Below are 22,756 nucleotides of genomic sequence, written 5' to 3' on the forward strand. Positions count from 1 at the left end.
AAGTTGGCAGGCAAGATCTCAGCCCTAGAGCATTACTGTGAGTTTTGCATGTTTTTAAATAATAGATCTATCTGGCTGGCTTGATTGAGAGAACGCATGCTGCTACTCATACCTTTGTAACTCTGGGCAGCAAAGCAGACTGTGTAAAAGCATGCTCAGAATATCAGTTTAAATAAAATAGACTTCTTCTAATGAAAGCAGAGGTTTGAGGGATGAGGGGTGCACTTATGGAAATTGGGGGATTCAAAGAGGTGCTGTTTTCTGTAACAGCTGAGTAGTTGTCCTCCGAGATGTTCCTGAGGTTGTGCTGTGTGTGTATAGGTATCTTCCTGTAGTTGAACATTAACTCTGCCAGTGCTACAAAATACCAAAACCTGAACTAATGAGCAGTGTAAAGGTTAGCCTGATGCTGGCATCATAATGACATGCACGTGTTGCCTTTGGATGAGAGCAGTCCCAGCTGCAGTTAGCAAGTACATGAATGTACTGGACATTAATGGTCGTGTGGCTTTATGCCTGTGTAGGCATCCCATGGACCATCTTCTGAAATGAAAGGATTCTTACAGCAGAGTGTACTTAATTTTGTCCATATAGATTCAAGTTGACAGCTTAAAAAAAAAAAAAAAACAACAAACAGAAAACTACCTTTTGTTTTTTGAAGATGATTGTAGATGTTTGAGGGAAGCCAGTTCTGCAGGGGCTGGGATGTGAACTACCACTGCTGCTCAGTCCCTGGTGAGAATGTTCTTGTAGCTGCTGAGAGGTAGCACTGCTGGCCAGGAGCCCACAGGGACAGCTTCAGTGTGTGTACCTATACAGAGTTACTGCTCCCATCGTCTTTGTTTGAATGAGAAAACACCTGCATTAACACACACTTTGCCCTTCCTGTTGCAATTAGCAGTTTAGCACACGGAGTAGTGTGATAGCTTGAGGAATAATAAGGGCTTCGTGGCTGTATGTTTCTTTTTCAATTCAAAAAAAAATGCAAACATGTTTTTACTTGTCTTTTAATCTTTGGAGGCTGTGTCTTCCCAGCTTAGAATCCAAGTTCAAAATGCTTTCAGAAGCTGCAGTAAAACCCATTCAGCTTCTCTAGGACCAGGCGGCTGGAAATAAGTATCTGTGTGCCTTACGAGGAACTTTGCTCTTGACATAGTGTAAGCAAAGTTGTTCAAGTTGACTAATTATTCTGAGGTGATGAAATGGCAAGCCAGAAATAAAAGTAATGATTTACTGTATGTATTTACAGAATTGAAGTTACAATGTGAGATCATAACGGTGTGCTTGTAAATCACATTCCAAGTGAGGCCGTTCTGTAGACTCTGTACTAGATGTAATTTTGTGGAAGTCATTTTATTTTGTGAGTCTGCTTATGATAAACTAAGAATATCTAAAAAACAAAAATTGTGTACCCCTGAAGGTTTTTCTTGTGTTTCCTCAATAATTTGAGTTAATAAACCCCAACAAATTCTGTTAGCTCAGTGCTCTGCCAAAGGGACTGCTGCCTTAAGACACAAAGGGGTCTGCTGACCTGCGATGTGGTCTCCCACTTACTGCTGCAGTATGTATTTGTGCAAGTGCATAGCTTACCAGATAGCTAATCTGTTCAAGTGGTAGACAAATTAACTGCTCAGTGAAATGAAAATGTTTATTGCTGTGTTAAAATGCCACATTTAACTTGCAATTTTGGCTATTAAATTACCATCAAGAGAGCTTAAGCTGTCTTCTAAACTGTCAGTCCTCATCTGTAGTTGCTAGCACTACCAAATACTGACTCTTGTTTCTGTAAATAATTTTGTGTATGAAGATATTTATAGTAGCATTAATATTAATGAAAAACCTGCTAAAAACATCCTGTCAGTAGCCTTTACCACTTAGTTATTTTGGATTTATTTTTATTTTTCCCCCACTCTGTGAAGGAACACTGCTTTCCCCCCCCCCCCCCCCCCCCCAAACACTTTATTCTCTGATATGATAAAGCATGGAAGCCTACTGACATGAAGGTTTTGTGCTGTAAGAGACTGGCAAGTGGTGGAAACATGAATGAGACTAACTTTCCAGCAGAGCCCGTGAAGCCATAATGAAGCATCTGCACAGTGGATGGAATTTTACAGCAAAGCACTTGACATCTTGGGGACTTCAAAAGCATCACGACTAAATGCACGTAACTGCAAAGGCAGCTCCTGTGTTCAGGATTGTTCAGCATTGTTTACCCACCTGTAGAAGGGCAATAGCCAATCATTGTTGAAAGCACAGAACTTAAAAGGCAGGTTAAAGATCTTCTTTAGACTGGTTATAATAGTATTTCACTTGTTTGAAGAAATCTTTTGATCCTCAATGATGGAAATGCAACTTAATGATAATGCAAAACCTGTATATTTATTAAAATATTTTTTCAAAAGGTCACTGATTTTAGCGTGGTGTGTACCACATGAATTATGTTTCAGCAGTAAGAGAGCAACCCAAATGAAGTCACATGGAGCTTCAGTCCAGGCATCATAGTCTATGATAAGGGTCACGTGTAAGCTCATCTGAAGGACTTCTGAAAATCAGTAGAGTGATGCATTGTTCTTACTGCAACTTGACATTTCACAGGCAAACCAACAGTAATGTGAACATCGCAGTCATCTGTCAAGTTGACTATCAACTTACCTACCTTCAGCCTAAATTAATGATTTAGCTGAATATTTTGTGCCTGATGACTCCTCAGTCAAAGCTTTACAGGGCATATATGTACTGAACTTTACTTGTGTTTGTTAGCATCACATGATCTTTGCTTTTTTCCTGTCCCAGTCCATGGATTTATGAAGTACTGGTTCTAATGCTACGTATGCAGAACATGTTGAGCCTAAAAGGGAATCATAGAATTGTAGGGTTTGGAAGGGACCTCCAGAGATATCATTGAGCCCAACCCCTTGCCAAAGCAGCTCCCTAGCCCAGGTTGCACAGGGAGGCGTCCAGGAGGGTCAGGAACGTCTCCAGAGAAGGAGACTCCAGCACCTCTCTGTGCTGTGGGAGTATATGAGATAATCAGGTGATTCAGAACCATGTAAGGAAGTCCATGGCATCAATTTGGGGGGATCAGCATGCAGTAGTATGACACTTACTGATTAAAACACAGCAGAGTTCCTGTAGAGTTTAGCTTGTGGATGTGGACTGACGTGTGTTCCCACAGTGTAAACAGCAATGTAGATTATGTAGAGTGAACACAAAATGTGTAAGTCTTGTATCCTTTTTATAAAAAAATATTAATCCGAAATGTGAAGAGGCTAAAACCAATTTATTTTTAAGAACATTAGCAGGAGCTTTTAGCAAGAAGCTTAGGCACCTTCTTTGGTGTTAATGTTCATACAGCTTCCCATGCGTGGGTTTGAACAGCACAGAATTGTGCTATTTAGTGCTTGCTTTCAAAAAATGGCTTTTATCCTGTGGTTGACTTTTAGTTATTTAATAAAGTACAGGCGTCCCAAATTAGTTCCAGATTTTCTCCCATTTAGACTGTGTATGTGTGGGGCAGGACAGTCCCTGATTTCTTTTTCTGTTTGCTTTGCTTTACCTGTGTACTTAATTTCTCCTGTATGTGAATAGCTTCTCATCAAAGAGGAGAGGTAGACTGTTCAAAGAGAACAAACTAAAACTTGAGGTGTTTGAGTGACACTGCATATTTTCATCTCAAAAACATGTAAGAAGTCAAAGACATGGGAAGCATGGAATGGTGTTCAGCTGTTCATCTCAGCTGAGTATTTAATTCTGTTCTGGGATGTCAGCTTTTCTTTAACAGTGTTTGCAGAACAGCTCATCTTCAAAATGACTGTAGTGTGCATGCTTGAATTGGTTTGTTGCATAGAAAAATATTATAATTTTGGTTGAAAATTTTAGGATCCATTAAACCAGTTTGAAGGACTTTTGCTTTTGCCCATTACAAAATGTAATGTAGCATTACCTTTCCCAGGGTTCCCTGGAAAGGCATCAAGCCAGAAGTTGGCAGGAGTACATTTTATCTTCAGGAGTCCAGGTACTGTAAAAGGAGTTCATGCAACTGAGAAGTATAATTGTACTGTTATCTTCAGTGCTTTGCAAAATTTGTATTTCTAGGAGAATATATAAATGAAAAAGCATATTAGAACTTGTCTGTACTCCTTATAGAGAATAAATATTAAAAATCACCCTGATTTATCTCCCAGTGTTTACTTTTGAGACTTCATCACTTAAATAAGCTTTTCCTTTTCTTAATGACAAAGTATTTTTTAAATAACAGTATTAAGTAATAGCCTCATATTTTAAAGGTAAGCCACTCATACATCCAACTCTATTCACTTCTCTTGTCAAATCAAATAAAATAACATTTTAGGATGATGAAGCAGAACAACTTGTTGAGCGTTGCTAATACAGCAGAAGTGTTGTAACATGCTTCCTACAATTTGTGGAGATTAAGCGATTGTCAGAGTAGTTGTAGAAGACAAAGGTTGGTTTGTGACTAGACTGCTCCTTAATAAGTGAAGTAAACGTACCAAGAGGTGTAAAGAAGTCGTGATTTGAAAACCGGTCTGAATAATCAAGGTGAGAATGAAATGAAACTTTTCCCCCTGGGATTTCCCTACCCAGTGCAGTGTGAGTGTTGTGCTTACTGCTCATCTGCATTTTGAAGGCTGCCAACTACTAGCAGCCTTACATGTGCCCTCTGCTGCAACGTTTTCCCCAAACACATTGCTGATTGTGTCAAAGTCTTTTGTCTGAATCACTGTGGAGCATTGGGTATGGCTGTGACTTCTCAGAAATATCGACCACCACTTATGGAATCTTTTTGTCTTTGTATTTCTACAGCTTACAGAAGTGATCAGTACAGTTCTCTCTGAGCAGCCAAAAAGCAGACAGCTCATGACTTCTGATCAGGACACTAAAGTTGTGGCTGAACCGCAGGTGCAGCAAGTACAAGAAGTGAAAGACGGTTCTCATCTAGTAAGTATTCTAATTGTAATTCCCATCATATAGGTCTTATGTGAATTAGCTCTTTTTAGTATGTCTTAGTCAGAATTGTATCAGGGTGTTCTATAAATCATTTGGCCATGTAAAATGTTAGAACAGGGTTATTCAGAGTAGCTACATCTCAATATGTGGTAGTAGCCTTAGCTTTTTTCAGCTCCACGAGCGATATAAGCTACACTCTAGAGCAGTTTTCAGTTGCTAAAGTACAGGTCTTTTTAGTTTATACACAAATTGTATTACCAGTCTTGAGTTAGTTTCTGGCTCACAGATTTAATATACGAATAAAATGTAGGAAATCCATTCATCACAACTAAGTTTAGTATTTACCCTTAAGAATAGGAAATTGCCTTCTGTATCAGGAATTTTGCTCTGTCAGTTCTGCCAAATGGCATTTGTTGTTGTTTCAGTGCTGCTCTGCAGGAGCCAGTAAGCTGCATTACGGGATACTTTTGGCAGATCATGCAGCAGATAGTACTGTATAAGTGTTGCAGTAGATAAGTTTTAAGTAGATAAAATACTTGATTAGTGTGTAAGCTTTACTCCTAAAATTGTTTTTTCAACTATGGTAGTTGTGTACTGAGAGGAACGTTCCCTATTGGGGCACCTTTAAGAGTTTGGCTTCAGTGTATGTTGTGCTAGGTGCTTAGTCTGTGCTATGCATTAAAGGATGCTTGCTGCAAACTTACTTACTTTGAAGCAAACACTAAGGAACTTATGATATTCTGATATCTCTTCTGCTTCTCTGCTCTGTTCTACCTTTCTCAGATGTGCATTTCCTCTGTTCTGCAGTGCAGCAATTAGCTGAGCCTACCTTTGTGCCATAACAGTTGATTTTTAACTTTATTTATTGAAATTAACGTTCTGAGTAGCACGTAGAAGTTCTGGAGCAGTTATTTTGCCACATGCTTCAGTTATTGTATAAGCCTGAGTAGGAGGCTGTTGCAGATTTGTCTCAAAATCTTGCAACAACTTTGTGAACTTTTAACAGGTGCGTTAATGTTAACAATCATTTAATCTTAACCTTAATGCTAATTCTTTTAATTTGGAGTACTATATTATTTATAAGGCTATGTGTGAATTTGTAGCTAAATCTAAATTTCAGTTATTTGTTATTTAATTGGAGAAAGAAAAAACCCAAAACACTGGAAACCACTGCAAAGAAACATTTCTTGCAACTCTAGGAAAATTTCTTGAGAGAGGAGTCTTTTCCTTTTCTGAATACTTAATACAAAAAGGTGAAATCAGTAGCTTGAAAAGATTTTTTTGCACTTGCTTTTTTACATTATACTGATGTTGTGATCCCGTGCATATAAAAGCCTAAGATTAGTTTGTTATATCAGAATTACCGCCATTACTGCTGTTAAAAGTGCTCTTTTAAAGATAGTCTCTTTCATAATGACAGGTATGTTTTGCCAGTGCTTCAGAATTTCATTTACAAGTTTCTGGGAGCAGTGCTACAGTTTTACTCAAACTTCATGGTATATAGGAAGTTAGCAAACTAAAATCCTGAAGACGTTCTTTCTTTTCTTTCCAAGAAAGTCTTAAGTAGGAAGGAGAAAAGCTTCTGAAATAGATTCAATTACACTTAGCAAGTGCATGCTTCAGGTTAACTGTTCTTTCTTGTTAGTATTTTGAGATTAGAGTGCTAGTTATTTCTATAAGGGAATAGATTTATGGTAGAATCATAGAATATCCTGTGTTTGAAGGGACACGCGTGGATCATTGAGAGAAACTCTTGGCTCTGCACAGGACAGCCCAGAATTCAAATGGTACATCTCAGAGCAGTGTCTTCAGACACTTGAACTCTGGCAGCTTGGGGCCATGACTGCTTTCCTAACCCCACCTGCCCCTCCCGTGACATCTCCATGTGGTTCCCTGTCTCTGACACCAGAGAGCAGAGCTCAGTGCTGCTCCCTGTGAGGAGCTGCAGCTGCCATGGGGTCTCCCCTCAGCCTGTTCTGCTACCTGCCCAGCAGACCCAGGCACTTTGGCTGCTCCTCATACTTCTTGTCCTTCAGGCCCTTCCCTATCTTCACAGCCCTCCTATGGACATGCTCTAAATAGTTTTCTGTTCTCCTTACATTGTGCCCAAACCTGCACACAGTGCTCTAGGTGAGGCTGCACCAGTGCAGGTCAGATGGGAGCAATCTCTCCCCTCACTCTGCTGGCGGTGTTGGGGCTGCTGCACTCCAGGTTGCAGTTGGCTTTTATGGCTGCAGGTCACAGTGATTACTCAGATTCAACATGGTGTCAGCCAGAACCTCCAGATCCTTTTCTGAGGGGTGGATTTATATCTTCAGTGATCACTACTCTAGCATGTGTTTGGTGTGAAATCATTCTGCCATGGAATTTGGTGATGTCTTCAGTAGTCTTTTTTAATATACTTAAATTTGCTAAATTACATTCCCTAGCTATTTTGGCTATGCTATTCTACCAGGATCACATCATGTTTGGTCCAGGTGTTTTTTCTGGCACTTCGAGAGGTAAGCTGCAGAATTTGAACTGAAAATTTTCAGGCACTTGGTCTACTTTCTTTGTCAGAACCAAAACTTAACACATTTTTAACTATTAGTAATGCTGAACTGATAGTAATTACTGATCTCAAACTAAAGTTTTGATGTTATAACTAATAATGTAACCTCAGAAAGATATTTCTGAAGGGTTGCTTACATTAATGATGTGGAAGTTGTTTGTTTACTAGTGGGTTTCAAAGTCTTTCAAAGGCAGTCTTCTGACTTAAAATGTCTGTGAAGTGATGTATGCTGTTTAATGGCTAATGTGGTTAATTACAAACCTGATGTGGTTCATTCCTAACAACACTTTGATTTCAGTAGTACTAAACAGCAGAATTTTGGTAGCTTTGCACATCAGCTGACTGAAAGAGGTTGGCAACTTGAGGATCCTCCTAAACTGCTTTTTAATATTAGCTTACACTTACAGATGGAGTATTGGCAGGAGGGTTCAACCTCTGCTGCTGTACCACCACCATCTGCCTCTGACATCATGGACCAATATAATAAACGTGGAGGCATTACTTTTGAAGAAGACCTTGTGCTTCTTAAGGAGTTTATTTTTTTTGGAGTTCATATGAAAGGCTGTTAGATTTAAGAACTTCTAGATGACATTCAGAAATTACTCTGCAATCCACTCAAGAAAAAGCCTGATAGAATTAAAAGGAAACTGAGAGTATGTTGTTCTCTGGTTTAATGCAGGACCATGTGTAATAGCTGAGCAAAAATTCAGTATAGTGTATAATTCTCAGGTCACTTAATAATGCATAATTGACACATACTGTAATACCAAGAGTTAATTGCTAACAGTTTGTATAACGTGAAGGTGATATTTAATATTTCAAGAAGTGACAAATTGCTTTAAACATGAAATGGGGGGATTAGACCTTAAAATGAATTGTGTACATTGTCAGCATCTTGAAGCGTCAGTACTGCTCAGTGTTAGTTTTTTTTGTCACATTGTACATTTACATATAAGTACTGAACAGCTCTGCACAATTAGCTGATTTCTATGGCTATTTTTAATTGTTTTAATACATAAAATGTGTGTGTACTTAAACTCGTAGCAGTCCTCTTAATCTTGATATACTGGAGGGGAAGTTAAGCATTCTGCTCAGTTGTTTTCCTGAAACCTGCAGCAGTGATGTTGTGATGTCTGTTGGGATAGTGCTCTGCTCTTTTTCCGTGACTGATGGTAGGCATGGCATCAGGTAATTGCCATGGAGTGTAGGGTAGCTATTGTTTAAGGGCTGATTACAATTGCAGGATTTAGCTTATCTTTTTTTTTTTTTTTTGTAATTAAAATGTAAGCAGGTTGTAAAGGCTGTTTGAACCTGTGGTGTTATAACTTTACAGCTAAACTGTTTGAAAACTAAATTCTGTAAATCTGTGTATATAGATTCAAACCCTTATTCCTTGACAGGGTTTGCAGAAATGCATAGAAATATATACTGCTGTTAACAAGAAGGTTGACTTTTGGCTTTCTACATAGGTGCTTATAGGATATAGGACTAAAAATAATTAATTGTTCAAGTTATGAAAGTGCTGCTTCAGAGCAGCTCTGTTTCCCCCCTTCTTCCCAGCTGAATCCAGCTCTGAAGTGGTAGAGCACCAATTCTTTTAGTTTGAAGAGTGCTTTTCAAGTCAGGTGGAGATGTTCAGCCTAGCCAGAAGGCTTTTAAGACTAACTGAGCCTTGGAAGTTGAACAAACAACCTCAGGTGATGTAGTGTAAGAGAAGTGTGGTCAAGTTCTCCTTAGATTTCTCATGCTTTGCTTTTTTTATGGTGATCCCACAATAAACATTATTGAGAAATGAGACTTGATGAATGTGCACTATAGGTGCTTAAAAATAGAAATAATCTGTAGAACTCTTAGATAAAACCCAAGTAACAAGTACAGAATGTGCCTTCTCCGTAAGGAGAAGGGTATGGGAAATCTAAAAGAACCCTCTGTTTGCCTGAGCTGCTGCTCATGCTTTTTCACTGTTGGTTGATAGCAGAACTGCTTGCTAAAGCACAGGGAAAGTGGCCTTTGCCCAGAACTAAGAGCTGAGTTCTTCTCCAGAAACGTTTTACTGTATCACAGAGGGGAAAATTGTGTTAATTCTTCATTTGACAAAGTGTTGTCTGAATAGTTACAGAATTTGCAAGTACTGATGTGACTTAATGCCAAGGTTAAAAGCAGTTGAATTGTTTGCTTATGGCATTTCTTAAAAAAAAAAAAAAAAAAAAAAAAAAGTCCTCTTACAAACAATCCCTCCCCCATTCCCTGTACTTTGTTCCAGGGAATGCTTAAGAGAGAAGTGGTTTGGCGCAGCACTGAGTCTGAACCAGGCAGGATACAAGCATGCTGAATAACTTTGTCCCAGGGGAGAATTAAAAAAAAAATGCAGCAGATGGCAGCAATGATGCATCAGAATTCCTATCCTTAAGAACAATCTATCTGTAGGCACTTCTGAGGCTTCACATGTTAGATAACCTGGGGGCAGGGTAGTCCTCCTCTTTTGTTAACCCTGCAGTTCCAAAGCAGACTTGCTGAGGAGGGAATGCATTTATTTCCTAGTCAGTTCTGTAATCTTTGTAAGATCGAGAGGATTAGTGGTGAGTAGGAGTTCTTGCTTGAAAGTTAACCAGTATGGTTCTACAAATCAGTCTGCTTTATATGGCATATAAATACATAGTAAGTGCTGTAGAATCTGAAGCATCATTTTCTTGCGTTCATTTGTTCTGTGAGCAAAACCTTTGGAGGGAAAAAGCTACATGGGCAGCTGTGTTATAGCTTTACACGATTTTTTGTGTTACACACGCAAGTAAGTTTAAAAAAAAAACCAAAAAAACAGAGGACTGCTCTGAAAGTAGTGCCCCCTGTTTTATTGTGTTGGCCCACAATGTCAGAGGTGGATGCTGTGCTGGCAGTAGAGGTCGAGCCTTCCCACCAGTATCCCATTACACGTTGCTGCTGTTGACAGATGGCAGCAGAAGGGCAGTCTGACAGAATGGCGCCTGACGTGGAAGTGCATATGAAGCAAAGGTGGGGTATTGAATTCCTTCATGTGGAATGAATTCCACCCACTGACATCCATTGATGTTTGCTGCATGTTTATGAAGACCGAGGAGTGGATGTGAGCACAGTGAAGTGATGGGTGGTGTGTTTCAGCAGTGGTGACAGTGGCAGAGGGTTGCCTCTGCTGGTGCAGATTTTTATGGGTGTGGCACTTGGGCTCTTGTTGGTTGCTGGTGAAAATGCATAGCTAGTGATGGTGACTGGGTTGAAAAATAGGGCTTTGTAGCTGAGAATTTGCTCTTTTAAACAGTGTTACTGTGCTCTCTATATCTGTTACAGTTTCCATGGAAACAAATAAGAGGCATTACTTTCAGAGCATCTTACATACTTGCAGTAATATATGAAAAATCTTCTGAAAGCTTCAGAGAAGGGAACAGAAGCATTTCATGCTGTGTTAGGAAAAGAGGTGAATGGTTAAGAATTCGTATCCCTGTTTGGGGAGGGCATTATGTGTTGAGCATTACCTGTTGGGTTTATGGGATGATTGACCTCTAGTTTAGTTTGGTTTGTGTTGCTAAGTGTGTGACTACTGTGCTCCCTGTTCATACTGGCTGCAGTGCAAACTGTATGAAGTGAAACATTTGTGTTTCAAGAGTGCACCTGCACTTGCAGGTAGCACAAGGTATTATTGCATAAGTTATTAAGGTTGTGAACAGTTTGAGACAGCAAGAGGTTTTTGTGCTTGCTGCCTGGCTTCAATCTTCAATATAAAACTCCATTTACTCCTTTGGTGTTTTGTTAAACATGTGCACTTTGTTTTACAAATGAGACACGAATGATTAAGGAAGAGCTAATGCTAATTACTATTAAGAATCACCCACATTCACTGCTGTGTTTACATCGGTAAAAGTTTTCTATCAGAGTAAAGGAAGTGAAAGATTATAGAGAAAAGTTGACCATGGACATCCCTGTTTTAATAAAAATAAAAATCCTGGAATTTTTGAAAGAGAGCATGGGTATGTTTGTGACAAGGACCACAAGGACCTGTTAGATGAGGCTGTATCTTAGACCTTATTACGTGGACTTCTTCACTTGCCACAAAAACAACTGTGAAATAAGTTACAACAAAAAAGGAAAAACAGAAAAGACAGTGGAAAGTTAACACATTGATCTAGTGTGTTAAGCAGTGTTTACCCTACAAGTGTAGTTTAAAGTGTAAATTAAAATAGATCTAGTTCCAGTTATCTGGAAGACAGCTGCTTTTATTAGCATTAGTACCCTTCTATACTTTTATGATTACAGTGAAGAAAAGCTACCAGGCTAACTTGCAGCTCTAATTCAAGTAGATCTTGATAAGCTTGCTGCAAGGTTTGTAACCAATTGGAAAATATCACTTGGTTCATTGTACTGCTGAAATAACCTTTGAAATAGGGTACTCCTGTGGTACTGTGGTGGTAGTCCACTCTCTCCCTGAAGGAGGGGATCCAGATTGGAGATAATAGCGTTGCGTTTGAGGGGATGTCTAAATGATGTAAAGTTTATATATAAAGGGGAACATAGGCACCACTCTGTTCAGAGCAAGGAAGTTTGGGCAGTTGTAGTTGTTTTTTTTTTTGTTTTTTTTTTTAATGGCTATTTATTTTTGAAGGAGAATTTTTTTTAACTTATGAAAGGACTTAGAGTAGCAGAAATCCTCAAATACTTAAGTGTATAAAGATGTTCTTTTCTGACTTCTAGAAGGAACTCAGTTTGCATACAATAAACAACACTTGCAGTGTTGACTGACTTCTGGCATTTAGTCAAACTAGCTTTTAAATTGTTCAGATCTTTTTATTTTGGTAAAACTATACACAATTTTTGGGACGGATTAAGTATAATTAATCCTGCCACTATTTCACAAGGCGTCTAGGTGATCATGAGACCACTTCCATGGCTGTAATTCACAGACTGTGTATTCTTTTTTTTCCATGCAGATAACAATTAAAAAAAACCCTTGAAACAAAATTAGCTTCTGATAACGTACAATGACTGTTCAGTGGAATACATGAGGTCTTATCTATCTTTAGCTTGTTTTTCCTAAAGAAGCAGTCGCTGTAGATTCAGCTCTAGAGAGGGAGAGAGGAGAAAATGGTACGGAGCTTCTTGGAAGTAGTGAATTCTACTAGTTTAACCTTTAAATCCAATTGAAACGTGTGAAGCCAGAATACATTTTTCCTTGTACATAAAGTGGGAGTCCTGTTAAACTGGAAGGCAAGCAGTTTTTTGTCACACAGACACTGGAAGATGTCATTTATATATTTTAGTAATTTGGATGAAAGAAACTTCAGGAAATTAAACAATGGAAGTTCGTAAGAATTAGTAATACTTGTAAACAGACTGTAATCTCATTAGGAAAATTATTTGGCTTGAATGTTACAGTGCATATGATGAAATACGAAAACATTGCTCAGCAACTGGGATTTGGACTTTGAGTGGCACTGACATATGAACCCCTGCATGGTTTTCAAGTATGCTATTTTTGGCAGCTGGGTGTTGGCTTGTCTCCTCAGTAGCAGTAGAAAGTTAGCTTAGTGTATAGAGGAGGGTGATTCGCAATGAGAAGGCTCCTTTGACACTAATTAAACATGGGCTGCTGCTTCAGTAAGGAGTTGAGTAACAGCACGAATGAGGAGAAAACTGGCTTGTTACAAAAACCTGTGGAAGAGGAAGCACCGGACTCAAGGATAAGTAAAACTGTATCTTCAATTTTAGAGGCTGTAGAAAGGAAGAATCTACATACAGTAGGAAGGACGGTTAATGGGGCAGCTGAGATAGCCGGCACTGAATGTGTTCGTACCGATGATTGCACAGTGTCAAATCCTAAATCTGGGCTCTGGGATAGAAAAGCAAAATATAAGTCATATGGAAGTATGGAGAGTAGTTCCTGTGGGAGATCTAGGAGAACATATGGCAGACCTTTTAGCTTTTTTAATTCCTTTAGTCACCTTCTGAAGGTCTCGGGTACATATGGAAACCTACAGAAAAGTGAACAAAAGAAAGATGAGGTTACTAAAAAAGAAACATCTGAAAAATCAAGGAGTAGTCAGTGCATGAGCAATACAGAAAATAGTAACAGTGATAATGAACATGTAGCTGTGGAAGAGCATTGCTCATTTGATTGTGCTTATACTTCACGTGTACCAGCCATTGGAGACAGAGGCTTACGGGATGAAATTTCCTTAAATAGAAATTTCCTGGATGATTATGCGTGCAACCATTCAATGCAGAACAAAACAATAGTAAATGTTGAAGACAACGTGAGTGACAGCCTACAAAAAGCTTCAGGTTCACTTAGGCAGATGTCTCCAACCTTTTCTCATCTTGATGTAGACAACAAACAACATACAAAAGAAAGGGATTTCTACAGTATTTGTGTTGTAGATGCTGAAGATCTGAGAGGGGGTGAAGAGGTGCCAACTACTGTGCATGAAAAGATTACAGCAGACATGGATAACTCAGCTGTTACTGATGAAGGAATGCACAGCATGGCATGGCCTCTGGACACTGGGAAGGAATTTCCAGTGCAGCAATCAGCACAAGTGGAAGCTGAGCTTAATTCACAGAAAGAACTGTCTGTGTATAAAAATGGGAGTAGATCAAATGTGCAGAATAAGGAAACAGAGGTATACTGTAGCATGGGCATCCAGTCTTCTTACTGTAGCTCACTGGCTGACAAATGTCACATGCATAGCTTAAACACGGGCAGCGTAATAACAAATGGTTTAAGAGCAGGAGTGTGCAATAAAGCTGCCCCTGAGAATCATCAAGAGGAAGAATGTAGCACAGATAATGGTGTCAGTTGGAACAAATCATTTTGTAGAACCTGTGATTCTGTAAAAACTGTGGATTCTGCTGGGGAGGACCAATGCAGTCCTAATTCAGAAAACATGAGTCACGTTTGGGATTGCATTTCTAGTGTATCGTTAACAACTGAAATATGCCCTTCAGGAAAAGTTGAGGGAGATAATGATTCTGATTTTGTACCGAATGGTTTAAGCATGCATCCCTCAAGTGTTGTCAAGGAAGTAAATAGTAAGCAGGTGGTAGAAAATATGAGGGGTGACTTTAAATTATTAGAGTTGCATGAAATGGGCAATGATTCTTTTTTGATGAGTCAGCATATAGAAAAAAGTGCTGAAGAGTGCTGCATCCTGAAGCCAGGAAGTGAAGAAAATCCATATGTGGAACAGGGAACATCTCAAAGCATGTATTATGATAACCAAAATCTTGCACCTGGCTCTAGTGAACATCACAGCGTTTCGGAACAGTTCTTGAAAGATCAAGAGAAATGCACAGGTACAGTTCTGCATAGCCTTGAAACTTTGAATGTGACTGAAATGCATGAAAGCTTGGAAGAAAGTTCTGATTTTCAAACTCAAATTAAGGGTTGTACTGAAAACAAGGTGCCAGCTGAAGTGATGTCCCTGCAGAACATAGAGGAAGATGTCTGCATGAGAAGCACCAAGCTAAAACATGACGTGCTTGAAGATGCTGGTGGCTTCAGCAGAACTGAGTCGTGGGTAAGTGGTGGTACTTGGGCATCTCATGAACTACCTAACACAAGAACAGATGAAACAGACCTACAGAAAAACAGCCTAGAATTTCAGATTTCACAACAGTCACCAGGGAATAAAGGTAAAGTATACAGCTATTCAAATTCAGATGAGGAAAGCAATGTCTCTTCTGAGTCTGTGGAACATGAGGATGTGAACAAAGTGGGCTTGAACTGTAGGAAAGATAAACTGCAGGATGTATGCTCCTTCCATGCAATGGAAAATCAATGGAATGCAGAGGCTGGCCTAGCCACAATAGCTGGGGATATAACAGAATCCGTGAAACAGACGAACTCTGAAGTTCAACCAAATGAAACAGTTAACACCGAGGCAGAAAATACAAAACACAATTCTGATTCTAACATTGCAGATCAGGACAGCAACAGCTTAAATTTCAATAAAGAATTGACTCGTGATAAAAGTACTTGCTGTGAGTACACTCTACCTGTAATATTGGACAGCTGTGCATGCAGGAGTGTAAAATTGATAAATGACTCTAAAACTCATGAAGATACTAATAATCTTTTTCATAAAGACTGTAATTTTTTACCTTCATTGAGTCAAAATTCATATTCTCATGTGCTTGATAAACCAGTGGCAGAGGCTCAGGTATCTCACTGTGCCAGTCCAGAGCCAGAATTTGGGAATACTCAAGTTTCTTTTGGTTCATTTACTGAAACACAACTAGAAATTCCTGAAAAAAGTGTATGTGATGTAAATGAATGTAATCTTCAGAATGAAGTAGAACATTGTGTCAGTATCCACTCAAAGGAGGAAAATCTAACTGTTTCTGATTTGTCATCTGGTGCTGTAGAAGCTTTTACCACTGGGGATTTAAAGCTAGAAGCTGAGACTACTGAAGTAAAAGACACCAGTTACATATTAAATACTCCAATGAATGACTCGACTGCGGGTTGTGAACACGTGCCGTCAGATCACAAGGTTTTCTCAAACAAAGAGCTTGGAATTTTTGTTGACCCAGAGCAGGTAGACAAATATGCTGCTACTCCTTCATATGAAATACACAGTGCTTGTGGCGTTGCCGAAGCATTTCAGGGAGTGAAAAGTGAGAAGTGCTTGTTAGATCCCATGGAAGACATATCAAGTGACCAAGAATATTCCTATAAACTGGACAGACGGAGTCCTCAAGTTGAAATGGGGTCACATTTTGTAAGGCTCCCTGGTGGCAGTGCTGATCTGACAAATCAACTGTTTCCTGACACATTCACTACTGATAATGGTGAATATTTGATGGGCTTTTTATGGAATAATACAATTCTTAACAGAACTGTAAAGAGTGGCAGAGAGTGCATAGATGGTGAAAGCTTCCAGAACGAACCTGAGGATCTCACAGGTGCTTCGTATGCGGTGGGAAGATACCCTTATCAACTGCTAGCTCTAGAGAATGTTGGTATCTGGGACTGGCAAGATAAAGATGAGTTTGTAAGTATTCTACAGAAGTGGTCTGATGTTAAATGTTTAGGGTGAATTACTTAAATCAAACAAATTAAGTTTAACTATGCTATGAAAGTATAGTTTACTGTTTCATAGGTTCAGGTTTTTTTTGTCCTGAAGCTGACCACTCATTTCTTCCCTTTGTGAAGCTGAATGTTAAACAGAATGTAGGAGTTCAAACTGTTACCAAATATTGATGTTTCTTTTCATTTTTGATTGTTTATCTTGTCTGAAAGCTTGAATGTCTTGGGTAAGGTATCTTGATTGCAAGTTCTCAATTCCAGATGAACTGGAGGTGAACACAATGTGTGGTAGTCCATTAATTGTGCTCTTTACTTTCATAGTGGAAGAGATGTTTGTGGATTTTCTGAAGTTTTAAAGTTCTTGCTTGTCAGCAGTTAGGAAACCTGTTGCTCACTTATGGAGATCATTGTCCAAAGTGCTGTAGAAATGGATGACTTCAGAGGAAGCATGGGGGGATGAGGTAGACTGCATCTTGACTACCCGGGTTGAGAAAGAAACAAACCTGACCTGTTGCAGCTGCTGCACTTTGGGCAGAGCCACTCTTAGTATTGTTCTCTGCACCGACCATGTTACAGCAGCTGCTCTGACCTTGCCCAGCAGTTGAAGTGCCAAAAGGAGATCACCGATAGCACCTAAGCTTATCTGCTAGGAAAGCTTTTTGCATTTAATAAAATGGAAACTAGTAGCACTTGCTGTCATCTTTGAAGCCTTACTATGAAAGTACCAATGTCCAACATCTTTTCCATGTTTCACCAGCCCTTTCTTGGTCACTCAGTGCGTGTGACTAAGTTGAGATCTCTCTTGTTGGATCTCTATTATTTTATTTTTATTTTTAAAGCCTATTGGGTGTATTTTCCTTGCATTATGATAGCTTAACTGGATGTGAATGTTTGGAATAATCAAAGCTTCATGGAGTGCTTGTCTTTAACAAGGTAATATTTGAAGCGTCTCGTAATTCACAAAACAAATGTGAGTATAAATAGTGTCTGATATCATGAGCAATACACACAGAGGTCATACTAATGCATGTCAGAGACGTGAACATGGAATGACTTTGCTTGAACAGTGGCAAAAGAAAACAGTTTTGTGCTGTTGATGAAAGTACTGTAGTTGCTGGCACTGCAGAGGGCAATTTCTAAAGTGCAAATATGAGCATATATATGATGATTATATATCAACATGCATTACCATTACGTGTAACTGTTTCTGGTCCAGGTCAAAGGAGGCTGATCCACATGGTTTGACTGAAACTATTAGCTCATTCTTTTTATCCTACCTGGATAAAAAAAGTTACTCTAAATTTTTGTTACTCTGCTTATTTTTGTAAATAACAATACTTGTCATGTACATCTCATTGCATTCAATTTTACCTAATGCTTCCTTAAAACTCTTGCAGGTGACTGTGAGTCTAAGGGAAGAACAAACGTAGATTTATATTTTCTTTTTTAAGCATTCTTTCACAGAAACAGAAGGAAACCATTGTGAGTGTTAATGTATATTAGAGAACTGCCTGAAGTCTGGGCAAGTGCAAGTTGTGTTAGCTTGTTTGCTGCTTAGCTAATCTTTTCTGGTGCTTCTTAATCAGATAAATCTGTGCTGTACAATTTAGTTATTTTCTACTTGAAATCACTATTGGACTTCAGTTGGTATATTCAGATGTGAAAAAGCTTCACGTTACTACACTGAGATGTACATTTGATACTGTTCTTTGTAACTATGTACATATAAGCACACAGGTATGTGCTATGTATCCATGAAGCGTGTAACCAAAGAAAAATTCTTTTGTAGGAATCAGCCAAGGTTTCTGAGTTAAATCCTAATGCAAAGGTGTGGGGAAATCATATGTTACATTTGGAAGCAAGTGGTGCCACTGATGGTAGCGTGAGCAAAACGTGGGAAGAGATACCTGACCAGCCTCCAGATTCATGTAGAGAAGGTAAAAATGTTATGTTTAGATGTTGCTCAAGTGAGAGTTAAAACTCAGTGCAGAACCTTTTTAATTTTGTATCTAAAAATATGAATGCATGCAAGTCTTAGCACTTCAGATTTAGTTTCAACTACTCACATGTTGCTCCTTTGATCAGAAGGAAGGCTTTTTGAATGTATGAATGCACATGCTATGTGTGATCTCTGTTGCAGGACTGGATACTAAAGGCAATGGTGAGAAAAAGCATCAGAATGCGGTGCTGACGGAGCTGCAGGAGTCATCAACAGCTGTTTTGGTGTCAGACCAGACAGATATGAACTCTTTGGCTCTTGATCATTCTGAGTATGAGTCTATGCATGAAACCACTCAGACAGGTAACAGTCTCTTTTTTGCTCTAGACTTAGACATGTTTGAGAACTAGACTTTTCCACAGAACTGGCCTCATGAGCTACTGCACAGAAACAGTTGTAACTTTTGGATGTAGCTGATTAGTGTCTTCTGGAATGTTATTTTGAATACAGAGTCCTTAGTGTATGTGCGTTGAGATATCTACATATCTAAGCTTCATGCTTTGTATTTGGGTCAGGCACAGAAGTAAAATTCATTTAATAGTTGCCATTCACAGATATTAATGTGGTGAATTAAAGATCAGCCTTGTTCTTAAAACTTCAACATAAGCAACAACTTAGTCTAATTTATTTGACTTCCATGGTTCAATACAGTTGTTAGTGGTTATAGTCTGTACCAGAAGGTGTGTTTGAAGAAACTTCTGGAAACTTGTGTAAGGTTTAAACTGTGCTTATATTTCGTGGGACAGAAGGTCTGCTAGATTCATATAGGATTACTGTTTGAACTGAGGTAAGAGGTGAGGAAGAGGGAAGTGTGCTGAGTGTTTCTGCTGATTGCATCTGTTAACATTTCACAACTACATATTTGAAGCCATCTTTTCTGAATTAGTGTATTAAGAATTTAGAGCAAGACTGGGATTGAGAAAGGATTTACCTTTGCATTGCTTTTCTCTTAGGTTTAGTCAGCTAGAAAGTTGATTGGTTTCATAAAGTGTAGAGACAGATATGAGCTAAATGAGTTCAGTATTTACTGTGAAATGTGTTTGAAGCTGCTCTTCTAAAGCTGTTTCAAATTTCTATGTATTTGGTTTTATTTCGTCTTGAATGAAATGTTCCTTTGCATTTTTGGTTAATAATAATCTCTAAAACACAGAAGAGCCTTTACTGAACTTGAAAACTTTTTACTAGATATACTGCCAGCAAATAGATATTCATGGTTTGATTGAAGTATGTTTAATACAGAGCAAGTGAATTTTAAACTTCTTACTAAACTTTAGGTGGAAATGAACAGTTGCTGCCAGAAGGTCAGGAAGATCTACGAGAATTACTGAAAAAAACACTGGAATTTTGTTTATCTAGGTATGTATGAATGTAGCAACCTCGTGAGTATTTAAAAAGATCCCATACCTGATTTGGCGTGGCTGTTAATATTTTTCACAGCAACCAGTTAAAATTGTGGGGAAAGGATGAGAATTTAGAGAAAGTAGCACAAATATTCCAGAATGTCATATTGATATACCTCTTAGAGCTCCCACATGAATCTTTCTGGCCTTAACATAAGCTAGTGAATGTACTATGAAGTAAGAGTTGTTAGAATTCATGTGATCTCTGAGAGCTTGTACAACTGCTAGTGGGTTTCTTTTGCAAATTAAAACTGAGTAGCTTAATCCATTTGATGATCCTTGTGTAAGCTAATCTTTTAAAATTTGCATTGATACAGACTAGGGGTTTTGTGCACATTGATTCCTTTAAGGTGAGGGTCAGCTAAAAGAAAAAAATTATGGATTCTGACTAGTACACATTCTAGCATAGACTGCAGTCTTATCAAAGCAGTTTGTGTGTAATCAACTGTTCTCAGGGCCTGTATCTTATTTAAATAATAACAATAAAATCCTAAACAGCAGTCTTTTAGTAACATAGAACAGTTCCTAGTCTGTATACTCCTGCATCATCATTTAGTCTATAGTCATTTGAAGTAATTAATGTTGAAGTGTTATATGTGTGTGGGGGTGAAGTGCTGCCTTAGCAGGGAGATGGTGATGCTGTAGTGTGAAGGGGGGGAAGAAAATGATGTTTTCAGCATTTCTGTGAGGCAAAACAGATGAACGTGGTAAGAGAATGGGCTGAGGAGTAGGTGGAAAACACAATACAGCTTACTTCAGTAGTCTGCCTTCTACTGTGTGATACTGAGCTTTTTTCTCAAGTTCATTAAAGATCATAAAAAGTTATGTCTGTGATATGTCCCCACTTTCTTTTTTTCTCCCAACAGAGAAAATCTTGCCAGTGACATGTACCTTATATCACAAATGGACAGTGATCAGTATGTGCCAATAATGACAGTAGCAAACCTCGATCATGTCAAGAAACTCAGTACAGATATGGATTTAATTGTTGAAGTGCTGAGATGTAAGTAGAAATTGCTCAGTGCTCAAAAGTATTTTGATTATTGCTGTAGAACTTAATCAAGATTGTTCAATATTTTTGTTGTTTGTAATATTACAATCAAAGGTTATGCTTTTCCTATAAAGCTTTAAACAGAGTAAGCGTCTTCCAATTTAGATCATCACACTTAGTACATGAAGTAGATTTTACTCTAAGTATTGAGTAATGATCTATGCAAATAAGAATAACATGAGTTTAATTTCTCAGAAAAGGCAACTGGATGTTACCTCTAAGGTAGGAATCAAGAAAGAACAAATTTGATGTGCAATTTAAAAGGAACAGCTAACGAATTCAGATTTCTTAATCTGAAAAAGCAGGAAGGGTTTGGAGAGTTTAAGGAACGTTTGCTCGGTTTCACGTTTGAAATTGAGCTATCTTCTACTATTTCTTAATGTTAAATGTTCAAGAAATATTCAATGCTAACAACTTTGTACTGTACAACTGTGTCCATCCTGTATGAGAAATTGTTGTGATCACTGACAGCTAAAGTGCATCTGTTTTTCTCTCTTAGCGTTGCCTTTAGTCCAAGTGGATGAGAAAGGAGAGAAAGTTAGGCCAAATCAGAATCGCTGTATTGTGATTTTACGTGAAGTACCTGAATCTACCCCCATTGAAGTAAGTAACTGTTCAGTGAAGAACTTTATTTCAGATTGGAAGTTATTTATTTTTTCCAGATGTCATTAAGAATATTGTTTCTTACTACTAACTGCATTTCTAAGTCTTAGTAGTGACTGTTTGGATAGCAAATACTTGATAGAAGCAGAAAGACTCAGTAGAATCTGTACCTCTGCAGTGGTTTGAATAACTGACAGGAGAGATCAGCATTATTTTCTTGGTCTCTGGCTTCTCCTTATACACTGAGCTCTTAACTATTGGATAAATAGCAAGCAAAAATGAGGGTAGATAAGTCTTAGAATGGAAAACATCATTGCTACATCTTTTTGAAATAAAGTACTTAAAAGCTTTGCTGAAGTTTCCATAATGCTGAAGGTAAATGTGTAAACAGGTTGCTAATGATCCTGGTTAGCTTATGGAACTAGTGTAAGAGTAGTGGGCTAGATTCTTTGAAGGTGCAAGTAGTACTGCTACACTAAAAATTTACAGTAAATGGCCTTAACATACAGGAGCATAAAACAGGATGCTAAAAGAAATCAGAGGGAAGAAATTAGATGCATTATATATGTCGCTTAAAAAAACCTGTTGCTTTTAAATTTCTAAATTAATTTTAACCTTTTGAAGACTGCCTAACTTTTAATATATTAGATTGCTTTTCTTGCTGTCACCAGTTTGTCATGTTGGATATATTAGCATTGGGTAACCTCTCTTGAATGCTTAAAAATAACGCTAGCAAAGTTCTGAGAAGTCTTCGTTTTCAAAATAGGTGATCTTAGGGAAGTATTTCATATATTGCGTTCAGATCTTCTAGTGTTGACAATTTTAGGTCTCATCATTCAAGCTTAATGAAGCCTGCATGGTCAGGCTTTATTTTAGCAGCAGTGTTCCAACAGACTGTGAGGCCTGCCAAGCTGCGTTGCTTTTTGATGCTGCTTGTCTCCATTCAGTGACAAAAAGTGCAAAATAATGTCTGAGATGTGATTTTTATATAAAAATTAGCACTTTATTTTTTCAGATAACATAAATATTGCTCTCAGATATACTCATCTGTAGCTACTCCAGCTAAAGTGTATGTCCAGTTTCTGCTGAAAGGGCAGCAGTCTCCTGTCCTGTGCAGTATGGGCGGGTTTTT

General features: G+C 38.4%; 1 protein-coding gene across 5 annotated transcripts in view; it reads left to right on the top strand.

Annotated features, from left to right (window-relative positions):
- The window catches only part of LARP4B (La ribonucleoprotein 4B), a 52,524-nt gene that overhangs the window by 13,212 nt on the left and 16,556 nt on the right, over positions 1 to 22,756 (top strand). For 2 of the 5 annotated variants that reach the window (XM_065731515.1, XM_065731514.1), the window contains exons 2-7: positions 4,825 to 4,959; positions 18,361 to 18,508; positions 18,712 to 18,873; positions 19,845 to 19,926; positions 20,837 to 20,973; positions 21,521 to 21,624. In XM_065731515.1, coding sequence (XP_065587587.1) covers positions 4,879 to 4,959; positions 18,361 to 18,508; positions 18,712 to 18,873; positions 19,845 to 19,926; positions 20,837 to 20,973; positions 21,521 to 21,624 — 714 coding nt within the window. In that variant the 5' untranslated portion in view covers positions 4,825 to 4,878. Of the gene's footprint in view, positions 1 to 4,368; positions 4,561 to 4,824; positions 4,960 to 13,780; positions 16,537 to 18,360; positions 18,509 to 18,711; positions 18,874 to 19,844; positions 19,927 to 20,836; positions 20,974 to 21,520; positions 21,625 to 22,756 lie in introns of those variants that run through there. The other 3 variants (XM_065731512.1, XM_065731513.1, XM_065731516.1) reach the window with 2 other exon arrangements.

The sequence above is a fragment of the Cyrtonyx montezumae genome, unplaced genomic scaffold, assembly GCF_038088225.1.
Source record: "Cyrtonyx montezumae isolate F1298 unplaced genomic scaffold, pur_monq_1.0 scaffold_14, whole genome shotgun sequence".
Classification (NCBI taxonomy): domain Eukaryota; kingdom Metazoa; phylum Chordata; class Aves; order Galliformes; family Odontophoridae; genus Cyrtonyx; species Cyrtonyx montezumae.